The 24,708-nt window shown below is 39.5% G+C and overlaps 1 protein-coding gene across 1 annotated transcript in view; it reads right to left on the bottom strand.

The window, feature by feature from the left end:
* Positions 1-24,708, bottom strand: part of sptbn5 (spectrin, beta, non-erythrocytic 5) — a 132,828-nt gene that overhangs the window by 46,411 nt on the left and 61,709 nt on the right. Inside the window, exons 33-34 of the mRNA XM_031891412.1 lie at positions 23,523-23,726; positions 23,260-23,409 (exon numbers count right to left, since the gene is read on the bottom strand). Of these exons, the coding sequence (XP_031747272.1) occupies positions 23,260-23,409; positions 23,523-23,726 (354 nt within the window). The remainder of the gene's footprint in view (positions 1-23,259; positions 23,410-23,522; positions 23,727-24,708) is intronic.

Below are 24,708 nucleotides of genomic sequence, written 5' to 3'. Positions count from 1 at the left end.
CCCTCAGTTTCAATGTATTAAATCAATAATCAACTACTATAAGTGTATAAACTGTGAATTATTATGCTGGGTGTAAATGGTCAGCTCCCAGTCATATCCCCATATGTATTTAAGGGCACTAAATTTGGCCAGGTCCAGTGTCAGACTCGGACACCAAGACCCACAAGGTAGAGATAAAATCTTTTCTTCTGCCGCACAGAAGTTTTGCTCCCATACGGAGCAATGGGGACCTCTGCCTACTGCTCCGTATGAGTTTAGGATGGGCGCTAGCATGAATGCACATGCGTGCACTTTCGCGGGTGTGGGGGGGGGGTTTATCAACTGGATCTTCTTTGTCCCACACAGTGGCAAGAAGTATAAGATATGATACAAATTTATCTGTCTTTCAACTTTTTTGGATGAATAACCACAGGTCAGCTGTATGTACTTCCCTATCCACATTCACTTCTTCTACTCAATGTATTTTGATCAATCATGTTCTCCCGCTGAAAGGAGGGGGGGATAGAGGCAAAATTCTACTACATAAGTGGATTCAGACAGTGGACACTGTGGCCCCCAAGGTCCTAAATGAAACATATGAAACATACCCATTAGCTTGTTTTGTATAAACATACTATGTCCTTCTGAGAAAATGACATTGATACAACCTCAGCATTTTTCAAAGGTTGCTGTAAGGAAATATATTTATTGTTATTTTTAGGTGTGGTTTAATAACATACATTTTGCACAAAGACAGACCTTTTATTTCTTTGGTAATATTTACAGCTTGACATTGTGGGTTGGCAATGTTTCAGTAATTTTTTATGTTTTTAATTCTGTCTATATAAAATAAGATCTTTTGAATAGTGAAATACTCCAAACTTGAGGTACTGTAAAGAGCATTTTTTTTTGAGTGGTTGCCCAAGTCAGCACAATTTTTTTTGTTGATTGTAATTCTTTGAGGATCTAATTAAAAATTAAAACTAAACAATATGGATTTTACGAATTACACATTTTTGTATTGAGAAGGGTGATAATACACCCAGGTTTCTTCTGTTTAGTGAGGAATTTATCCCTTAGGACAGTGTTCCCCAACCAGTGGCTCAGGAGCAACATGTTGCTCACCACACAGAGCCAAACAGAGCCTTCTATAGGCTGCCAGTCCACATAGGGGCTATTCATTAGCCAATTATAGTTCTTATTTGCACCCCCAGGAACCTTTTCATGCTTGTGTTGCTCCCCAACACTTTTACCATTTAAATGTGGCTCACAGGTATAAAAGATTGGGGATCCCTGCCTTAGTATATGGGTATTTGGATGTTATTAATATTTGTTTTATTATTTTTTAACACAAAAACTTGTTTGTGCACATTTGTGCATAAGAAAACTGATTCTTAAAAAGTGATGGACTGTGGAATGACAATATCTATTTAATTATGGTTATTGATTATATACTGCAAAGAAATGTTATAATGTAGGAAAAAAATAGGAAAAAAAGGAATGAGTATTATGCATTTGTGCTTCTATTTTAATACTGTTTTTTATAATAATGAGTACATTTAGGAGATTGCATTTGAATATTTTATATGCTCTTGGGAATGGTAAAGCTTTATTTAAAAACAACTCTGTTTAATGGCACAACCTGCTGAATGTGGTGACACATGGTTAAAAGCAGCAGCTCGGACTCCTCAGGAAAGCTAAAGTGCAATAATAAACATGCCTGCACATTCACAGTCTGCACATTTAGAGGCCTAAAAATAATTTCAGTTCTTCTGTGTCCCCTGACATTGGTCAGACTGCTATTTTTAAGGGAGTCTGTTCTGCCTGATTTGAGAGGGGCCTAACCCTAACATAAATCGACTGCTTGCATGATCCCTTTACTATAAAACTTGGAAATGGATAGTTTTGAGTAAATATTCAGACAGTCTGTGGATCAGGGTCCTTTAGTTAACTTTAGTGATAGGGCTAGTGAAAACTTCGACTTAAAGAATTCCTCTACAACAAAGAGGAATGTGACAAGCAAGAGTCAACACCCAGCCTCTACAATAACCCCACTAAAAATCACCATGGACACCAAGACCAGAAAATATCCCCACAGTGGACAAGTATATAGACCATTTCCACCACAAAGTCACAACTGAGATTGACGGAAAGCCATATTTTTACTGAAAGAAAATAACAACATTGTTATAAAACCAGCTGACAAGGGGGGTGCAGTAGTCATCATGAACACACTGGACTACACAGGAAGCTCATAGGCAGCTGTCCAATGACATGCATTAAGGCAAGTTACAGGAGAATCCCACTAATCTCTATAAAAAGAACCAAGGAAGACAGTAAATGATTTACCTTCAGATATCAGAGACCATCTAAACACACTAATCCCTGAGAACCCCAAATTAGGCCGTCTACATTCTTCCTAAAGTCCACAAAGAGGAAAACCCAGGAAAGCCAATTATCTCAGAAACAGGTACACTGACAGAATACAGGTTGGGTGAAAAATATCCTGAAGCCTCCGGTCAGAAGTACACCCAGCTATTTACAGGGCACCACAGATCTCTTGCTGCTATAGGACATTTACCAGAGGGAACCATGTTTGCCACAATGGATGTGGAGTCCCTATACACAAACGTCCCTCATAATGATGGAATTATGGCTTGTAAAATGCACCTGCAACAACACAATCATCGAACCTTACATTTTCTGCAATTATTCAATGGCTAACACGGTACAACACCATACTACCAGGGCTAGTGGATGTGAGATAGAGAATGCAGGGAGTGCAAATATGATATATCCAGAAGTGTGCTGGCCTTTTGAAACCCTGTAATAAAGGATCTCTTTGCTCCTCGAGATAAGGATCTTAGGCAGCAAAGAAACCTTTTTAACTCTGAGTAACCTTTGAAGTTGGCTTGGGTTCATCTGAATGGCACCTGACACTGGAGAGAGTGGGCTGACACAGTTGCCATGTGAGAGACACTACCATGAACACGGCAATAAGAGGTTACTGCTAACAAATCTATAAACTGCAAAGGAACTGAATAGTTATATGTTTACTAAAGGATCAAAAATAGTCAAAAAATCGTGCTAAACAGATAACAATATTGGGCCACTGAGTAAGTACTTGTAGTACTTAATACCTGTGTTTCTGCAAAATTCTCATACATATATATGTGGATTATAGTGGATTATAGTGAACAAAGCATTTAGCAATAGCTCATTACAGTGTTTTTACAACTGAAATATAACAGCAAATGGATATTATTAGCACAAGATCATGACCAGGCACATTATGCAACTTGCTCTTTGTGATGAGAAAGGAAAACTGTAGAAATGGAAAAACAGAAAACACAAACTCCACACTCCACAAATATCCTCATGGGGGGGGGTTTAGAGGCCTCTCGGTTGGCAGCACCAGTGGGCCCTGTACATCCCAGTCCAGCACTGGCTTTAAACAGTTAACAAATTTAAAGGAGAAGGAAATGATAAATCACTGGGGGGTCCCAAAAGTTAGACATCCCGCAGTGATTGTAATCTTTTACCCAACTGTAATCATTTACCCAACTGCTGTTGCTCCTGTTAGCAGAAAACTGCCCTGGCCGGAGTATTTCTGCAGAAGTTTTTTAGTTCTCCTTTAAAACAGAGATATGTTATGTTAGGAAGCTGAACTAACCATCATCATCATCATCTAATCAGGAGAATAATTCTTATCCTTCCCTTTGTCAAAACTCCTTGAGCCCCCATTTGTTTATTTATAGGAAAGATCCGAGCATTCTAACTGAAACACTAGAACTCATAAGTGGCTTATATTTCCCCTCTAACCAGAACTGTTCTGAACTCTTATTTGGCAGTTACCTTAAGAGGAGAAGTGAGAAGAACCAAAAAGAAATATTAGAATTTCAGTACTATAGTATCCAGTGTAACCCAAACTGTAAAAATAATACAATAAGCTGCAATGAGAGGTAAGGAAAGTACTCAGTTTCCTCCATTGAAAAGGTTCCTATGACTTTTTTTGCCACTCTTTAGTGCCGATTTAAAGGAGGGGGCTGCAATGCCCGAGAGATGCTATTCTGTTTCAACCCAAAGCCTTATCAGCAGTACAGCTCAGTCTGTTGCACTGTTCAGTTTATACCTTTGATCTTAACTTAATACCAAAAACAAATGGCAGTTGGGTAACACAGCTGAAAAAAGACCCAGTCCTACACTGCCAACAATCTGTTTTTAAAATCCAGACTATCGTGATTCTCTTTCTTGAACCTGGTAACATGCTTCTTAAACATTACATATGTATGTATATTTTTATTTATATAGTGCTACTTATATACACAGCCCTGTACATCTTTGTGTACAGCTATGTGGGCTTGTATTTTTCTTGTCTCTTACCCCTTTGCATTTCATCTTGCAATGTAACTTTGTATTTATTTAAAATCTATTACTTTAACATAGAATGCTGAACTGCTGATTAGCAATATAAAACAACAATAATATGCATACATATACATTAGTGAGAAGCTTAGGCAGGTTGCTGGCACCTGAAAGAAGCAGGCAGCTGAATGGCAGAGGCACAGGAAGAATGCAAGTCACTTTGGAAGAGATAGACGTCACTTTGGAAGAGATAGACAATGCCAGACTATTGAGAGAGGACCTGGCAGTCATAATGAGTAAGAGCTGAGAAAGCTCATTTAAATGGAAATAGAAGCTTTTTAAAGTGATTTTAACTTGCAATATTAGCATAGAAAAGGGACTGCTTCCCCAGTAATCTATATTCTAGAAATTCTGGTAGCAGAACTCAGCATAATCATTTAGTGCCCTGTACCTTGTTTTGCACACAAATATTGTAACTATGCCTAACAACCCCCCCCCCCCTTCCCACTCCTTTGGTCCTGGGCCCCAAACAACCACTGCACTGACTACTGCACAGCCACTATTAGTATGTCCCCCAGTGGCTTTCTGATTAGAGAGTGCTGCACTCATTCTTCTGATCTACTTTATGCAAATGTCTGTGGTTTATACCACCTCCTCTTCTTATTGTAGTCTGCCCAGCAGCCACAGTCCACTCATTGACTGAATTGACATACCATGAGCACCACTGATTGGTTGAAAAGCTATTGTGTGACATAGGTACTTTCCCACTTCTCTGTCCCCAGAGAACTTCGTACATCCCCTTATTTATTATACAAGGAAGTACTGACTACTCCAAAAATATAAAGTTGACCTGCACAGAAGCACTTTACCTGCAGACTTGTGCCTTTATATCAGTGATCCCCAACCAGTGGCTCGGGGGCAACATGTTGCTCACCAACCCCTTGGATGTTGCTCTCAGTGCCCCCAAACCAGGGAGTTATTTTTGAATTCCTGACTTGGTGGCAAGTTTTGGTTGAATAAAAACAAGATTTACTACCAAATAAAGCCCCTGTAAACTGATAGTGTGCATAGAGGCTGCCTAATAGCCAATCTTAGCTCTTATTTGGCACCTCCATGAACTTTTATGATGCTTGTGTTGCTCTCCAAGTCTTTTTACATTTGACTGTGGCTCACGAGTAAGAAAGGTTGGGGACCCCTGCTTTATATGATCACAGAACTCTTAGCTCTGTGACAGTGCAGCCTAGAATTCTACAAAAATATGTAGATTTAAGGTATATTTTATGGGATGCAAAGATTTACCTGGTTGAGGTAGGCTTAATCTTCCCTTGCAGCCAGGTAATTGAGTGGTAGCTGAGGTTTGAGCTGCTACTAGGTGTAGAAGGGGTGTGCTCTCACACCAATGGGCTCTCCTATGTGTCTGAAGGAGAGACACTTGTCTGGCTGTTGCCACAGTGTGAGAAGCTATTTGGGCTTGAGAGAGTGCAAAGGGGCCCGAGAGGTTCCTGTAAAGGGACAACCTGGGGGGAAGTCTGGTGTCTCCAGACCCAACATGGAGCTAGGGTCCTGTTTTCTGTTAAATTAATGCTGCTGCAGAAGTGACTTTGTTTATTTCACTGTTTTGTGGGCATTAAACTATGCAGTGAGAAATTGCTTTTAATATGGAACTTTGGTGTCCCTGTCTCCTGTTTGCCTTCACTCTACCAATACCAATTTGAGCAAATTTCCACAGCTCATATACTTTTATGTAACTCCTTATGTATTTTCTAGTACATTTTCCAATGCATTTAAGTAGAAAAACAATGTCTGTTAAGAGACCACCATGAGAGATTGACTCTAACAGGCATAGATAATTTTTTCATCTCTTTTTAATGCCAAGCCACTGATCATACTTGACATGGTAACAATAAATGAATACACAGACATTCAAAACAAACAGTTCTTAAATAAACAAATATAACTTTACACACACACACACATATCTATACACGTTAAATCATTCTATCTTCGGACAGAACAAGATGTCTGCGGCTGGCTGGGTGTAGTCCTTTACATAATCCCTAAATTGCTAGAAGTATTCATGGTACAAACATGTGCATATGCAGAATGCTTAGTGTGATTTGGCTAAGACGATAAAAATTAATTGTCCTGCTCATGCAAAAACCATTCAAAATAACACTGTAGCTGCTTGAATTTAAACTTTGCCTACTTACGGGCATGAAAATCATGAATTATTCACCACTCACGTGGATAGGGACATGCCAAGTTGGAAGATTACTTTGTTGCAAAATTGTGAATGTGCATGAATTACATGTAAGTAAGGTATATTAATTTCAGCTTTACTCATAAGGTGAATGGAGACACCTCTAAACTCTGCATTACATGACAAGAGCTGTCTGCTATTTCTAGGGGTTATTGTTCAGCAAGTTAAAGATTCTAGATATCCACGTAGACCTGCAATACAGTGTAGGGACAGATAACTTGCTGGCACTTTATATATAAATAATGATAACTCTGTGCATTTTATTAACCCCACACATACCAGTTATACAACTGTAGGAGTTAGACCCTGTTCATTGCATGAACCACAGACATGCCAGTAAAAGCACTATTGGAAAAGGACTGTAATTCACATTAACCTCTTGCATGCCAGCAGTAGAGCTGTAGTCAATGTAACCTGTACATTGCGTTAACCACAGACATGCTAGTAATATCATTCTAGCAAATAAAGTTAGCAGCAGCTGCAAGACCATGTGACTGTAACACGTAGTTGATTTGCGTGTCACCCTCAGATCGTGTGACTTGGCAGCACCTTGGATATTTGCTGGTGGCTGGCAAACTGCCAAAGCAATCTATTCGTTATACAAGAAATAAGAAAAAAATATTCACACTCACAGGGCCCATAGCAGTACATTGTCCTAGTTCTGCTTGAATGTTGCAATCTACATCATTAATTCTTGCACTAGATGGCTATGCAGCCATTTATTCAGTCATTTATTCATGTTCCTTTACATGCCCTGGGTTTTGTGTTCATATGCAATGGTATGGTGTCATTGGTGTGAAACAAGGTGTGATGTCATCAGTGTGAAACAATGGTGTGATGCCATCAGTGGAAAACAGTATGATGTCATGAGTGGAAAACAATGGTATGATGTCACCAGTGGGAAACAATAGCATGATGTCATCATTGTTGGTCTTCCCTCTATTTTAGGTTGCTAGAAGAAAGGTGACAGTTTGACTCTCCAACTTTGGAGACACAGCAAAAATGTTGGCTTCCTTGTCACTTTGATAAACACTTAAGCAGCATTATAAGGCCTGGGAGTAAAAATCATTCATGGGGAGAAGGAAAGGCAATACTTCTTTTTATGCACCCAGGCCACCATTCATCATAAATAGAAGTGCCTGTATCTACTGCTTTAATTTACAGTAACGGATAATGGGAGCCATGTAAATGCAAAGGGAGTTTCCTAATATTTGTATTTGTTTATATGTAGATGGGCTACTATAATAGTTGCACTAAAGAGAGCCAATTTGCCATGGGTACAGATGAAAGTGCTGGAGAGCTAAGGCTAATGCCACATGGGGCTGAATCAGCCATTCCCTAGGCATATGAAATCCGCTCTGTGGGTCTGCATCCAGCCCAACGTAGTGGCTCCACTTGGAGACACAGAAGACCACAGTTAGTAGTGGAGGTGCACTTATATGCAGGCCGAGGAACAGCCATGTGTGGCACTAATCTAAAAATTACAAAACTGGTCTCCTGACATGTAGAACAATTCAGTAGCATTGAGCAAAATGCAACGTCATGCAAATGGCAAGAAGTTTGCTTAGTTTTACCAGTTATTTTTAAACAGTCTCCGACTAAAACATTGTTTTTAGAGATACAACTGGAAAGTGCAATGCCTTTTTAATGGAACTACAAAAATATACAATCACATTGCCTTTTTAAGCATGTGAAGCAAGTCAAAATCGAGAATTAGCAGGCTCATCTCACTGCTGGCCTGCATATATAGCTTTCAGTAGTGGTAATGCTTCTCCCTACAGACCCTCCGTAGCAACCCCAGAAGTACAGATTTAAAGTAGGGTCCAGGTTTAAAGAAGAAGTGACCATTGTAGTCTGAATTAATTTCCTTTTCTAGTCTCTCATTCAAACCACTGTCTGGTTGCTAAGGAAATTTGGATTCTAGCAACCAGATAGCTGCTGAAGAAAAATCTAATTAATTCAAAAGCCACCAAAAAATAAAGACAACTGAAAATATCACTATCTACGTCAGGTGTTTTAAACATGAACTACCCGTTTAACGTGACTGCTTGGATAGAGGATAGGGCTAAACACTTACAATAAGAACAGACAATAGAGATGTGCCTTTAAAAGTGAATACTACATTGAATGTTTCTTTTATGGGTTTGAATAGATTTAAATTAGAATCTCAGCCAGTTTAATCCAAGTGGCGCAGGAACCTTTTTTATTTTTTTACTGTTCCCTTACAGTAGATACATAAAGAGAAAAAGAGACATGCATGCCTGTTAAACCTGATCCATATCCAGTCTGGAAACATGCTGATGTATACGTATCTACAGGATGAATCTGTCTGGGTGATACTTTTTTTATGGAAAAAAAAGCTGTCAGCTTGGAATAGGTGTGACTGGCAGATCTGAGGAATGCTTTTCCCTGCAACCTTTCCCCACAGCTGTGTTCTGACTTGCCAAGTACTAATCAGACACGGCACATGCTGAGCGTATACAAGTATTTAGCACAAGAGACTGTATGCGAGACACTAACAGCCATTGAGGGCAGGAGCTGCCTCTACTTTAACCCCTTGGATTGCAATAAGTCACACATTATGACTTTGTGCTACAGACATCCTTTCCAAAGTATTTCAGGCACAAATTAACAGAGGAAACCATATAAAATTAAAAATCTTTGGTTTTTAATGCATGGCAGAATTCATCACTATTAGAAAGTACAAATAATATCCCCAAAGCAGATTTGGAGGAGGAGTATGAGGAAGAACATCTGTGTAGAAGAATCCCACTAACACCGCCTGAAAGATCCCAGCCATGACTTGAGTGTAAACGTATGGAGATCTTGCTGCAGCAAACACAGTCACAAAGCAAAATATAACAAAGTGAAGCTTACAGTGTTAGCCGTAGAGTAACCTGCTAGCAAAACCCAAGGCACTGCAGATGGGGTGTATACTCTCCAGTTATAGAGAACCCTACAATTCCTATACTGATCTAAGATAGCTAGTTACAAAAGTGCCTGGTCCTTTATCTTCCCCATCGGGTAACAAAGGAAAGTCAAAGATTTGATTAAGTGAAGAGGCTTTCAAACACCTGCCTGCCCTAGGTTTTCAGAACAATATGACAATATTTAGTTGCAGATATGATATCAAGATGATACTCTCTGCTAATATGACAGTCACAGCATTGGGGTTCTATAGACACTTCTAGCCATGTGGCCATACACCTGCTAGATTTGCTCATTTGATGAGGTCGCCAAACAAGCAAATCTTTCCCCCGATATGCCGACCTTGGGTGGGAGATATCGTACTAGGGCAATCCCATTGCAATGAAGAGGATAAGAAAAGTCACAGCAAGGATTGCATCAAATTATTGATTCAATGAAAAATCAAGCCTGTCTGATCGACATCTGGCCAATTTTTGGCTAGATATCAGTCGGGGAGGTCTGTCGGAGGGTCCCATACACAGGCAGATAAACTGCCAAATCAGCAGGTGAAATCTGCCCTTGTATAGCCACATTTAGGCTGAAAGAGAGAGATTTAATAAAGAGTGCTAAACATTACATATCAGAGATGTGATTCTTCCAATTAAAGAACAAGTGCTTCACAAACTAATGCAACAGGTATTACCCTGGTTACTAATTATATAAATGAAGCAAGTAAACATGTCATTTGATGACTACAGGCCTGAGGCCTTACTCAAAACGATTAATCAAATAAAAAACCATTAGAAATAATCGGCTATGCATATGGACCCAGAGATTCTACCAAACTAATGCTGTTTTTATTTTAGAAGGTAATGATTAAAATGTATACTATTCTATTCTGAGAGCATATTGTGCTATGCCTGTATTTACAGGCCAAGTGCCTTTGTTTTTTATGAACATTGGTGTTTATAGGAACAATAACTCATTCTAGACATATACATTTATTCTTGTTAAAGCCTATGCAATTAAAGTTTATCCCTACTACTATGAGCCCATGCCGGTATTAGTGGGGTCTCTTGAGTGAGATATCGATATCTTCACTGCCCCCCTCCTGCTTCCAAAAGTTTCAATGCTGACAGCTATGGGTGAGATGCCGTCTCGACTACACGGTATACGAGGCATCACAGTACAGTAAGGTTCAGTGTCTTTACACCTAGAAGGGTGAGCTGCTAATAGTGGACTTGATCTCTGGCTTTCTGATGGTCTCTGTTTAGAACAAACAATAGGGTTAATGGACAGTAAATATCCTGAGCCAAGACTTTCAGGAGAAGTGGGATGATCACAATTTGAAATGAATATTGCAGGAGTGGGGCTGCGGCCACAATCCTGAATCACCTGGACAGGCACTGGAGCCACTGGGCTACCAATTAGCAATGTAACTTTGGAGGCCTTGTGCTCTGTTGGTATCAAAACAGGGTAAACATTTGTTTTACATCCAACAATAGGGGAGCAGCTTCTCTGAAAAACAACCACATTTGGCACTATATTAGGATTCCCTGGAGTTCCTGCCACTCTTGGAAGTCTGTCTGGTGACATCCATATCTGCCTGGTTGGAGGTTGCTCTACTGTGGGAGAGCTTGCTGGTGACCTGGTGATTTGGAATTGTGTGATCTGAAGAGTAGGTGCCTCTGACACAATAAATCCTTTCTGGGATGGTTGAAATGCTATTGGGTACTCTCTTGTGGCATCCTTTCCCTGGGGCATCAGAAGAACAGATGGACTATGACCGTCACCTTGGTGGCATTTTGACTGAACAGGCTGAACAGTCAGGCTGCAGCTAGATATATACATCTTCACACCTTCAATGTTCGGCATTTGGCTTCTGGTCTTACCATAATCTTTGGATGGTTGTTCTGGGGTGCATGAAGTAAAAACAGTATACGGCTTACCAATTTCAGATGCAGAGACAGGTGAATTGTTGGACAGGACCACATCCAGGCGTGAGGTCCAAGAAGACTGACTTTTTGAACGAGAAGGAAAGGACTCTCCAAGCTGAATATAGCCATCATCTGATGAAGGGCTAGAGTTATTCTGAGATTTTTCTGGACTTTTCCTTTTGGGCAAATAATTGGTGAACCCACATCCATGGTCTGTTATGAACCCTCCTTGTCCAATACATGCTTGACTGCCTTGTGAGTCCCTGCAAGAAGAGGAATATCTCCAGGGCATATGGAGTCTATTAGCTGATGACGAACAAGTACAAACAGGATTTCTTAAAGGGCCTTGCCTCCTGTCCTTCTGCTCTAGAGTGATATCCAATCTGGAACAATGAGCATTTGATACATCTCTAGGTTTTGTTCCACGGTCATCTGCAAATTTGTTATTCACAGGGTTAGCAGATGAGATAGCATCAGAAAAGTCTGGTGGTTTCCCAAAACAACAGCCTCTAGTAGCAGAGTCAGAAACATTTGAATAAGAACTCTTGGGTTTTTGACGGCACAATGTCAGGTCCAGTTTCGAAACATAAGAAGAAGCTCTCCGACTGTCCCAGCAAGACATTCTAAAGCACAGCAAAGCACTCCAAAGTTAGCTCACACTTGAATCCAGTGTGTTTTGCTTGTACGTTTACCCGTTCCTATAAAATAACTTATATCCAAATATCAAATTCCAGAGCAATATCCAGATTCAGAAAAAATAAATATACATTTTCTTCTTCTAAGCAGAATAGCAGAGTCCTTTCTTGCATATCAATTATGTGCAGTTTTTGCTTTCCAAAGGGAGACTGCAGACAGAACTCCTGTCAGGCTTACAGATGTCTTTCAGTTATTTGGACAGTGCAGGCAAAAGCAATCAGTTTGTGGTTTTACCACCAAGGAAAACAAAGAAGGTATGCAAAGAGAGCTGAAACTTTGGTGCTGTTCTCTCTCTCTTCTAATCTGTCTTTATGCCTTTGCATGTCTGTGGCGCTTCTCTTCATGCGTCTTCACAGTATTTCCTATATCCTTTCCAAGTATAGGCACGGTGGAATTCAGCATTAATGATAATATCACTTAACAAAAAGGTAGGATTTAATAATATTCTCCATATGGTTTCCATTTTCCTCAGAATATGGCAAGGAATGAATGCATTCATTTACCTCTTCATTCCTGCTGTACATTTAGGGGAACTTGGAGAAATCCAGCAATTAAAAGAGTTCCCTTCCCACTATCACAACACCCTTTATGTGTTGCAGTGGAAGAAGAAAAGGCTATCTTCCTATATGGTCCTTGTATGCTTGCAGGCTGCAGAGCAGACTGCCAGAGCTCAGCTTCCCAAATGAAAACAGAGCTGAGATCCAACCCCTAGCTTGCCTTTCCAAATTGAATTTCTCTTAAGCTGCAGTCCAACCCACACAAACAACATGCAACAGCGCCCTTACCTTCTACAGTCTTCCTTTGCCCATTACTCACATACAGAAGAGACGGTTGTTTTACAATTCACTACAGAGGGGGTTTATTGCCTTCTAGTCACAGGGGAGCGCTCTTTGCAAAAGCCTTTTTATGTTTATTTGTATAACTTGTTTCTATAGACTGTATATTCTGCAGCAGAGCATGGCACAGGAACTATGCATAGAGAAATATACAGTATAGCTCAAAGCACTTAGGATATTACAAGAAGTATTTTTGACAACTTACTGTGGAGTAGATTACAATGTTGGTTACCTGGAGCACATGCCTATAACAAGATTTAAGTTGGAACCAGACTGCATTAGCCTGTAGAATCATTGCAGTGTCTGCCTGCTGTATAATCAGAGTGCTATCAGAGGGTATGCACTCTGCCTAAAGAAAGGATTTCAGTTTCGATGTGTAAACAAGACAAGGGTATAGTGTATGAAATCTGGGCAATGTTGGACCCCACTGTGTTATACTAGCTCTATAGCACCAACATGACCAGACATAACTGCAAGGAGTACTGTAAATTCCCCACTTTTGTATATTTTACTACAAGTAATGTTTTCATGTCTAATGATGTGAAAACATTCCTGGAGAAATTCCATTTAAACCAGCAATAAGAGGATGGCGCTTAGTGACTTAAATAAGACTGTAAGGGCTTAGTTTACATTTCTTAACTACAAAGCTGTATTTTACTTTTGAAAAAAAACATTTTATTAGCTTCTGGGTTACACTGCAATATTAAAATGAATGGATCTGCCTTAAGGAAAAACCATACTTTAACCACAGTAAAGAGGGTCTTACAAGGCTAAAGACTCCTGTTGCAAGAATATGCTAAGTGGGGCTGCTGCTTTAAAGAGCTTGAATGTAACCTAAGGAGCTGGCAATGAGCCCAAGCTGTCACTTTGGCTTGTAGGACAAATGAGAAATTAATTCTTGTTCGGCATGTCCAGCCTGTTAACCTCAGCTTTCCTGCATGCTGGAGAAATACAGTAGCAAAGCGCCCAACAGCGTGACAGACCTTGATTTCACATGGATGTGTCTAGCTCAAAAAATGTTAATGTCCAGTTGGGGCATAAAACAAACTTCAGAGGTGAAACCAAGGTATTGGTACCTTAGGCAGAGGAACAGAACAGGTCTCTGTAACTACCAACAGTTAAAATGAGCTTTAAAAAAAAGCATTACTGCATCTCACATCAAAAGGGTTAATAATAGCTCATCAAGGGCAGCCTGGAAAGACTGTGGAACTCTGTCCAATAATGCTAATGGGGAGAATGTAGCCATAACTAGGGATTGTAATAGAGACAGCTCTAAGCATGTCTGCTCTTGATTGCTAGACTTCTAACATGAATTTCTATCAAGCATGTAAGGCCCACTAAGGGTTAAATCACTGTAGCGCTGCTGTGTATTTATAAAGTACAAATACAAAACATAAACGCACAACCTACTTCACTGTTAACGTGTTTCTTAAAGGAACAGTTGCCTTTAAAAGGCAGTGTTTTTTATGTGAAGGACCAGCTTGTTTTAAGAATATAAATAAAAGTTCCCTAACCATATATATTTGTGTATAAGCTGATCCGAATAAAAGCAGAGGTACCTAATTTTACCTAAGAAAACCCCTGTGAATTCTACACAAATATATAATTTTGGCAGCTGCAGATTAAGAGCAATAATATGTATTATAATCAAGTAATATATCTCCAGAACACTTACGTATTAACAATTTAGGAAGCTGCAACTTTGAATCAAACTGCCATGATATAGTGATAATGGCACCTCTGTCTTTTCATAGGGCTTAGGAAAACCTGGTGGGAATTATTTTCTACCATAGGTGCAAAAAGTGCACTAAACCATTGCAACCAATGAGTAATGAGACTGCTCTGTTCTGCCCCAGTGTGTTGGAGCGTAACGACACGTAACGCAATGACGTCACCGTGTTACGATGAGTTGTGTGGCGATGCAGTGGCGGGTTGGGGGAGAGCAGAACGCAGACACTAGCTGGGCCCTAGCTTAGACAGAGGAGACTAACTGACTGACCCATGGCACCTGACTCAAGTACAAGCCGTGGGTGACTTTTTCAGCACATTTTGGGCTTATACTCAAGTTTATAGGGTATAGTTTATAGATCATAGGGTCAATAGTATGGTTGGGATATTCATTTTTTGGCTGGCTTGGTAAAAATATTTATCTTTATTTTGAGGATGAGTATCTGATGTCTCAGTATAAGGTATCTTGGAGACCTATAGCTATCACAGCTTACTTCACATCTTGTATTGCTTTGTATGTAATTCTGTATGTTCAGTGCATAAACCCATTTTTGTATAGCGCCATGGAATATGTTGGCGCTTTAAAAATACACGCTAATAATAAAAAATACTAGGCAATATGAACACAAGAACCCTATACTAAACTTACTTCGTTACTAATAAATCCCCCTCATTTTAAATCAAAATGAAAGAATATATAACATATATCAAGAAGTGTTCGGGTTTTTGGGTCTTTGAATATATGAAATAAATTCCCACTGCACTGTTTTTACACATATGTATATAGCAACGAAGACTCCTAACCTTACCTGGGGTACCTTTGGCTAACCCCTGTGGCTTCTATTATACTTTGGCACCATTAAATGCGAGAAGTGGCTGCAACAGAGATGACAGCAATGTAACAGACTCTAATGGGCTGGGCATGGAGACCAAGAGAAGCCCAGGAATTCCAGTCCCTGTCTCACATGATATAGCAAGAGTCCCTTGTATCAGGTTTGTTGCTGGTAGGTCGCTGACACTGAAATATCTGCTGGGGGGGGGCTTGGTGCAAGATGCAGCCTCATATCATGCATTATGTATTTGGGACCAGAAAAGAGCAAGATGCAGCCTCATATCATGCATTACGTATTTGGGACCAGAAAAGAGCAAGATGCAGCCTCATATCATGCATTATGTATTTGGGACCAGAAAAGAGCAAGATGCAGCCTCATATCATGCATTACGTATTTGGGACCAGAAATGTGCAAGATGCAGCCGCATATCATGCATTACGTATTTGGGACCAGAAATGTGCAAGATGCAGCCGCATATCATGCATTACGTATTTGGGACCAGAAATGTGCAAGATGCAGCCGCATATCATGCATTACGTATTTGGGACCAGAAATGTGCAAGATGCAGCCTCATATCATGCATTACGTATTTGGGACCAGAAAAGAGCAAGATGCAGCCTCATATCATGCATTACGTATTTGGGACCAGAAAAGAGCAAGATGCAGCCTCATATCATGCATTACGTATTTGGGACCAGAAATGTGCAAGATGCAGCCGCATATCATGCATTACGTATTTGGGACCAGAAATGTGCATAATGCAGCCTCATATCATGCATTACGTATTTGGGACCAGAAATGTGCAAGATGCAGCCTCATATCATGCATTACGTATTTGGGACCAGAAATGTGCAAGATGCAGCCGCATATCATGCATTACGTATTTGGGACCAGAAATGTGCAAGATGCAGCCTCATATCATGCATTACGTATTTGGGACCAGAAATGTGCAAGATGCAGCCTCATATCATGCATTATGTATTTAGGACCAGAAATGTGATGTATTGACATTTCAGTTCACTTAATGATTATGTGGCTCTGCAGAGATAGAAAAAAGAACCTTTGTATGATGGAAATGCAAGGGACTTTGGGAATGCCCTTTATCTAAATTCTATTTATAGTATAAATATATATATGGCTATTAGTCATTAATATGGTGCAGATATCCTGACCTCAACTTTGTGTGTATCAGTCAGGATTCTGTGCTTGGAACAGGGTGTCCTGTCTTTTAGTTCTGACACGCTGCCACTCAGACCTGTGAATGTAAACAGCTGTGACCTGCAAATCCAATGTCCTTTCCCGCACTCCTAGCCCACAACAGGGGCTGGGACCTACATAATAAACAGAATGCTCCTCTTACAGCAGATAGAGTAAAGCATCTCCGACAACCCTTTCGATTTAGCACGGTTTAAGCTTCCTGGGGCACAGTGCTCTGTAACACAGAATTCAACTCTACCAGCGTAACAGTATGTTCCTGTAACAGTGCCAGTCACTAGACTTTCAGAACTTACATCTATTGGTATTCTAATGGGCCCATCAAAACTGCCTTTTAATACTATTTACCTCAATTAGGTACCCATTTACCAAAAAGTGATTTATTTATACATTGTGCTTAGCCTTTTGTCCATGTTTTGGATATGAAAATGACCCGTTGTACCCTTTATTTGCGTACAGATGCTAGCGTTTTTTAGTGCAAGAAGAAAACTGATGTTTTTTCTTATTAGCTGGGGATTTACAACATTTTTGTAAATTTTACTCTGGGCAGTTGAACCAAACAGAGCAAATTGTAATTGCTTGCATGGGTTTATCACTTTAAAGTAAAATGATTCCATTCTGCCCTAGAATAATTTATAATCAGAAGTGTCAGGGTTGTAGCCGGGGTTACCTTCCTTCTTCCACCCTAAAACTCATAATGCAAATTACCACCAATTTCTTATAGATCTCTTCTTCGTTTATCCTTTACCTGGAAACCCAATCTCCAGAAAGCACCAAGTCCATTTGAAGCAAATAATTCTGATGTTTTAAATGATTTACTTTTTCTTATAATAAACAGTAGCTTGTGCTTGACTATGCATGAATCCTTTGGTAGCAAAAAATCCTATTGGGTCTAATGCTCAAATGTTTTTTAGTAGAAATAAAATATGAAGATCCAAATTACATATAGATTACTTATCTGGAAAACCCCAAGTGCCAAACATTCTGGATAATAGGTCCCATACCTATACATACAGTATATAATGTATTGGCCTGCCACATTGATACTGCCCACACTGCCACCACCACCACCCGCCCCCACACTTTCCCACGCTAGGGGGGGTTGAATCACTAAAGCAGAAAGTGTAATAGCTATCTCTGCACTAAATGAGCTAAAATTTTGATTTCGAAAAATTAAATTTTGGTTCTTTAAGTTACCAGGAGCAGCTTTTTGCCGCCATAGGTAACCTGCAGGTCACTGCCACCTAAGATGAGTTTCTCAACTCACCTTCATTGCAGCAGTGCCCCTTTTTATATTTATCCTTACAAGTGTATAATTTGCTTGAATTTAATCAGGCAAGCAGGGTTTATACTTCTGTTCCTAGTTCATCATTTTATAGGAAAGCCGGCACTTAAAGGAGAAGGAAAGGTAAAAACTTAGTAAGCTTTATCAGAATGTAAATACAGCCATAAGCACTCACAGAAAGTCCTTTATCAAAAGAAACACAGGATTTCTTGTCTTTTTTTGTGTATAAATGTACTTTGGTATCTGACTTCCTCTCTCATAAAAATACTTCATTCCAGAAGCTGGAGTTTGGCCAGCTCTATCCTCTCTCCCTTCTCCTGCCCCCCCCCTCCCAAAAGAATTCATAACAATTCACTCCCCCTCCCATCAGAATAAGTGATCTGAGCTATCAATGGCTAGAGCTGGAGCAGAAAGCTATGGAGACCAAGCTAAAATGGCAGCTGCTATCTTAAATAAAGGGAGTTTCTAAGGCTGTTTACTCAGGTATAGTAAAGCTTTCTGCAGAATAAATATAGCGTTCTAGGTGGCACTAATGTGGCGAATCTATTGGCAGTAAAATGCCAAAATTACTTTCCTTCTCCTTTAAAAGTAATAAGAAATTAGTTGGGGGGGGGGGGGTCAGGAGATGCTTCAAATGCCTAGGGATGTAAGATCCTAGGAGTGTTCAAAAAGTAGATCAGAAAAGTATATCATTAGGGGTGTCAAAAAGTAGATAATTATCTTCCAGTATCACATTACAGACCAGCATTGTCTACATTGTCTCTATTAGATCATTTCCCATTCTGATTTCTGAAGCAATGGCTACAGAAATGGGTGTTATTCATTTAAATCCAGTTTCGTGCACAAACATTAAATTTTCAATGGCAGTTTTACAGTTCAAGCAGCAGCACTGGTATAATTAGAGCAGGGTTGACACCTTTTCTGAAAAAAATGTTGGCCTACCAATATTTTTACCATTTTTCTCTATCAATAACATTGGCATCAAGCATAATATCTACTTAGGTGCCTTATAGGCCCTGGTGAAAAATCAGTGCCTTCCATTTGCTTAGGCCCACTCCACACTCTTCACTACACAGTCAGCTTCTTGTATTTCTACTGGATAAATAGAGAAATGGTACCACCCCCACACCAAAATCTTAAACCCTAAGTGAGTTGTTGGGTAATGTGCAGGAGTAGAAAAATAAAGTTCAATCGAGATCACAAATAATGTTACCATAAAACACTGTTTGATTTTTATGGCAATGATGCAGGGTCTCATGGGAGTCTTTTTGTGGTCACATTATTTGTGATCTCGATTGAACTATATTTCTATTGGTAAAGGTGGATATTCAGTGAGTATTTCTTATTAATTAGATTGCCCATACATACAGTATACCTGTATATAAGTACATTTGTGAACACAATTAGTACAACTTTGTTGTACTATTTCATGGTTTAAACGCCTTTTAAAATAATCTTCTTTCCCTCCATCCCAGCAATTTTGTATTTACTTACATAAGGTGGTGTTGTTGTTCACCTTTATACCTGCAGCCAATATTGCATTCTCCATTGCTTGGGACAATGCTAGGGATTCCTCTATTCGTAATAGGTAGAATAATTATATTTTCTTGTACAAATTGTCCCTATCATGCACCAAAACCATACAGACAAGGCCACCACCATGTCTCAGAGATTCCTAATTTAAAATTTATTGTTAGGTAAAGCAAATATTCTGCCATTTTCCCAGGATCGTTGGGATAGTTTCTGTACTGTAGGAGACATTTGATAATTGAAATCATGGCTTTAATATGAATCATGGATTCCTTCAATATGAAGAAACAAAGACAGAAATAAAATACAGTCAACCAATGCAGAAAAACCTATGCCAATATGTTTCACTGAACATTAGAGGAAAATAATGTGAACGTAAATTCTTATAAAAGTTGCTTTATACATAGGAATTACTATGCTGTTCTGTAAGATAGTATACATTGACTAAATGGTTTCTTTTAATGCAGTATGCAACATCAGATGAATGTATACAGATATTCATTCATGGGGTTTATGTATGTATTACTAATACATAACTGATTGGGGCATAAATAGCTACTCATAATGAATCATTTATGCACATGGGTAACTCATACACATAATGTTTGGATATTAAATGCACAGTGTGTTATTGTCAACATGTTGTGACCCAGTTGGCTGACATTGCCCCCTGGGCAGAATATTGACAAACTGCACCTGGAACGTACAGAAATCAGCTCTGTTTATATAAAAAAGAACACTGTATTGTAAGCATGGAAAAGTCAGTTTCCAGACCGGCCAAATTGTATGCTCTTTTCCCTGAAGCAAAGCAACCATCTTGCTGAGCAAGACATGAAGGGAGACAGTAAAGCTGGCCATTTGTGAAATGGGTCATATTGGGCTGATCCGAACATTTGGCCCCTGAGTGGATTCATTAGGAGAGGATTGTGTCAATGATCCAGTGCAATCCTTATCGAACTGAAGTTCTAATCCCTGCCTGATAGATAGCTGGCTGAACATCAGTTTGTCCCCATACACTGACTTAGTTTGCAGTGGTCAGCAGCTATTAGGGTGAAAACTACACAGAGCTACTAGTAGCAGCTACTTGTCATGGCTACAAAAATAGACAATGCTGACCATTTGCTGATAATTGTCTCTATGTGAGTTTTAGCAGAGGCAATCCTCAGTATTGTCTATGGTGTTTAATAGCTGTGACAAGTAGCTGCTACTAAGCAGCTCTGTGTGTCTTCACCCTTACTGGTCATGCCTTACTGAGGCTAGACCAGACTATAGGGACTACAAAGGCTCACTACACAGAAGTATATCTGGGATACTCAATGACAAACACATTACCCCAACATTCTACTAAAATATCTACTAAAACTAGGGCGGCAAAAATTTAGGGGCGGCATGCCGGCCTGCCGCCCCAAGGCTTTGCTCCTGTACGGAGCAACAGGGACCTCTCCCCACTGCTCCATATGAGTTGAAATTGTTGCCGTGTGCTCACGGTGGGGGGGTTGGGGGGTTAGTCTTGAACGTGCATGCGCGTGCGGGGGGGGTGAAGGTGGTTGGCCTCGGGGCGCACAGATCAGAAATTCGGTGCTGATGGCAGGGTATTTTTTGGTGTTTGGTAGCTGTGAAAAAGTAGCTGATACTAGTAGCTCTGTGTGTCTTCACCCTAATAGCGGGTGAAAATGTTTCATTGACGCAAATTTTTCAATTCCTGTTTTTGGGTGTATGTAGTAAGGCAGAAAAGCTCCAATAGGTGTAATTTAATTTGCAGCCACCTGCTGCATATTTTATTAATGATTGAAATGTGTGATATTTAGCTCCCAGCAGGCTGAAGTTCCTCACTAGTAGTACTATTTAGGCCACTGGAACTACTCATAATCATTTATCTTTATACGTTGTTTATATCATGATGGAGTATAAGATCAACACTTTGTTTTGAGTGTTTACTTTTTTAATAAAATATAAATTAAATTATGGATGGGGACAATAGGACGCTCTTTTAACCAGGGAGTGATGCCTATAGTGACTTTCCCATTTCTTTTATAGTGAGTAGTGGATAAGTATAAGGCTGATGCCAGACGTGGCGTAGGGCCGATATTTTCGGCAAGTGGAAAAATGCTTGGCGAAAATACAGCCCTACGCCTGCTACTTGTGCCTGCACCCGAATGAATGGGATACGCTCGGGTGCAGGCAAATGTAGCCGATATACACATGAAAACACGAGATAATGCAAAGTATCGCGTTTTTATGCGTATATCGGCTACATGTGCCTGCACCCGAGCGTATCTCATTCATTCGGGTGCAGGCACAAGTAGCAGGCGTAGGGCTGTATTTTCGCCAAGCGTTTTTCCGCTTGCCGAAAATATCAGCCCTACGCCACGTCTGGCATCAGCCTAAAATAAACATGAGATCTTTTAACTAAAGTGGGTTTAACTCACTCCATCTTACCCCAGAAATGAATTGCAGGTCGTTGGTCAATGCCATGTATCTGGTTGGATAGGAGTGGTGATTAGAGTTTTAAATTTGTCTTTTAATTTCAGGGTAATTTTCTTTTACATTTATATGCCCTGAACTCAGATGCATGCAGCAAATAAAAAACATATGTTGGCCTGAAATAGAGAGGCCAAAGAATAGGCAAATCTCAAGTTTTCATAATAAATTGCTGTGCTGGCAGCAGCATCATTATTTAGTACATTCCATGAAAGATTTTTACATCTATTATAACACAATGCATTCCTGATCTTTCAACCCCACATTCAAATAATGGTCATTGGGCTGTTTGTTTTGTTTAGACAAGCATTTAAAATAAGTGGTTATAACATATTGTAAGACCAATTAGATGTGTGGCCAGCTTAAGGCTGTGATACAGTTTATGTATTGACTACTCCTCTCAAGGAGAAACACAGCAATTTAATCAGCTTCCTTGCATGCAAACCCTAAACTGAGTTTTCCCAATCAATCTTGTCTGACAGAACCAACATTTGCCATAAGAATGCAAGCAAAAGGAAATAAGCTGCAAATGGGGGAGGCTGTTTTGACCACCACAATTCTCTATGAACAGCTTTCGCCTGTCAAAATAACAATTGTGTCACAGCCCTTGCTTTTTACATGTATGTGTGAGGAAAAAACTATGTTGAACAGGGAAAACTAAGGAAACAAGGAAAAGTACATACTCCTCTTTGATTTTCTTATTATTGGGTTGATGCTCAATGCAAAAGAATGACTTGGAGTCAGCTGACTGGTACAGGGGCAACATATTTAAAAACAGCCCTCGATTATCAGTGTTTTTTCCTGTGCAAAACTATCACAACTATGATAAGTTTCTAAATACCTTGCAGTGTTAGTATATTTTCTACCAGACAGACGTGGGAATGGCACTATGCTTGTCACTGAAGCCATATCTTGCCAGGTTGCCTAACTGCACCTTACTGTGCACAACATAACATGCAACATAATATATTGTGATCAATGAAAGTGCATGTGATCATTATAAAACCACATATCTAAGTATATATTTATATTTTATTTATAGTTATATTTGGCAACTTATTTATAAAATCCACTAAAAGAAGCCAAACTGAGAAAACAAGATATATTCAACAAAAATATTGTTACAATGCCTTTTAGACAAAATATTTTAGTGAACTCTTTGGGCACAGAGCTCACAAGCTGTATCCAATAAGAAATTGATACTAACCTCCTGTGAATTCAGAATCTTCTCCAAGTGATCTACATCCCTGTAAAAAACCTGTTCTTGATGGACCTGTTCCAACAACTTTCTCTTCTGTTCCCATTGCTTGTAGAGTTTCTTATTTTCCTCGACAAGTGCCTGAAGCTTTTCGTTGATCTAAAACCAATGCACAGAGTTGGAAAGTGTGTCGCTATTTTTTTTTGGTCTGTGCTACTTAAATGTCGAGACACTTTGTTACAGCTGCATTTGGTCATGGCTGCAAGTCCTACCTGTGCTGCAGGGGCTTTCCTCTCCTGTAGAAGTGATTGCCCTAATGTCACTGCCCGGTTATAGGTCTCCTGGTGTGCATCTATTTGCTGCTTAAGATCTTGGTGTCCTTTTAGGTTTTCAGTACTTGCCAAAACACCGCGTATTGTCTCCTCAGCCATCATTTCCCGAGATATTCCGGCAACCCAGGAAAAATAATCACGCACCTGCGAAATAACAGTATCATAACATCACATTTCAATAATGTACAATTATAAATTCACAAATATCCATCTAACAATTCTTACTCCTCAATATTATTAGGGAAGGAGTACCCACAACAAAACCATACTCAGCTCCTGAAATGCGATAACGGATTCCCATACCTGTACACAGATTCAACAGCAGGCAATAATAAATGAAAAGTTCAGAGTGCCTCCTAAACTTAGAATTTTCAGCAGGCTTAGGTTAGTAGGGCCTGTCTGTCAAATACTCCTTTCTATGAAAGTGATGGCTAAAAGCTGCAAGGTTATCGCTTTTTGATTTGATTAGTTAGACATTTGCTTGTAAGCCCCCTGACCCTAAGCCTTACTCTGTTGATCTACATAAAGATCACAAAAGGAAAGGGAAAGAGAGAAGGTGAGCAGACATAGATTGTAATATCTTTCTAAATAGAGTCCTGGTGTCAGGAATGTTTATGTGCCAGGTCCCACCGTTTATGCTTAATGGCATAATTTGTGTATCATTTTCTGGCTACACTTTTGTTGCAAATGATTGCAAATTTAGAGCCAGGTCTAGTAACCCATAGCATAGAAGTCATTACTTGAATGTAAATGTTTAATTGATTGGTTGATATTGATAACTAGATTGAAACCTTACCCCATTTATTACATTTGGATAGTGGATGTGCTTTCATTATAATCAGTAACTTCAATAATACCAATACAACTGATCCTCTGAATATAATGAATAACATATAATAATAAGCCTCTATAGCATATAATGTACGGTTTATGTTTCATAGAAGAACAGGATGGCTTTTGCTCATTTTAAATAACTCAGCATTGTGCTCAAGGATGATAAGGATGATCTGTATACAATCACAAGGTAGCATTATGCCACCAACTGTGTAGGCAGTTGCACAGCTGCTGGATCCAGTAAATTGCTTTTCACAAACAAGTGATGTTTTTTTCATACAAAAAAACAAAA

The sequence above is a fragment of the Xenopus tropicalis genome, chromosome 8 (genome assembly GCF_000004195.4).
Source record: "Xenopus tropicalis strain Nigerian chromosome 8, UCB_Xtro_10.0, whole genome shotgun sequence".
Taxonomy (NCBI): domain Eukaryota; kingdom Metazoa; phylum Chordata; class Amphibia; order Anura; family Pipidae; genus Xenopus; species Xenopus tropicalis.
This window is presented reverse-complemented; position numbering and strand designations above follow the sequence as displayed.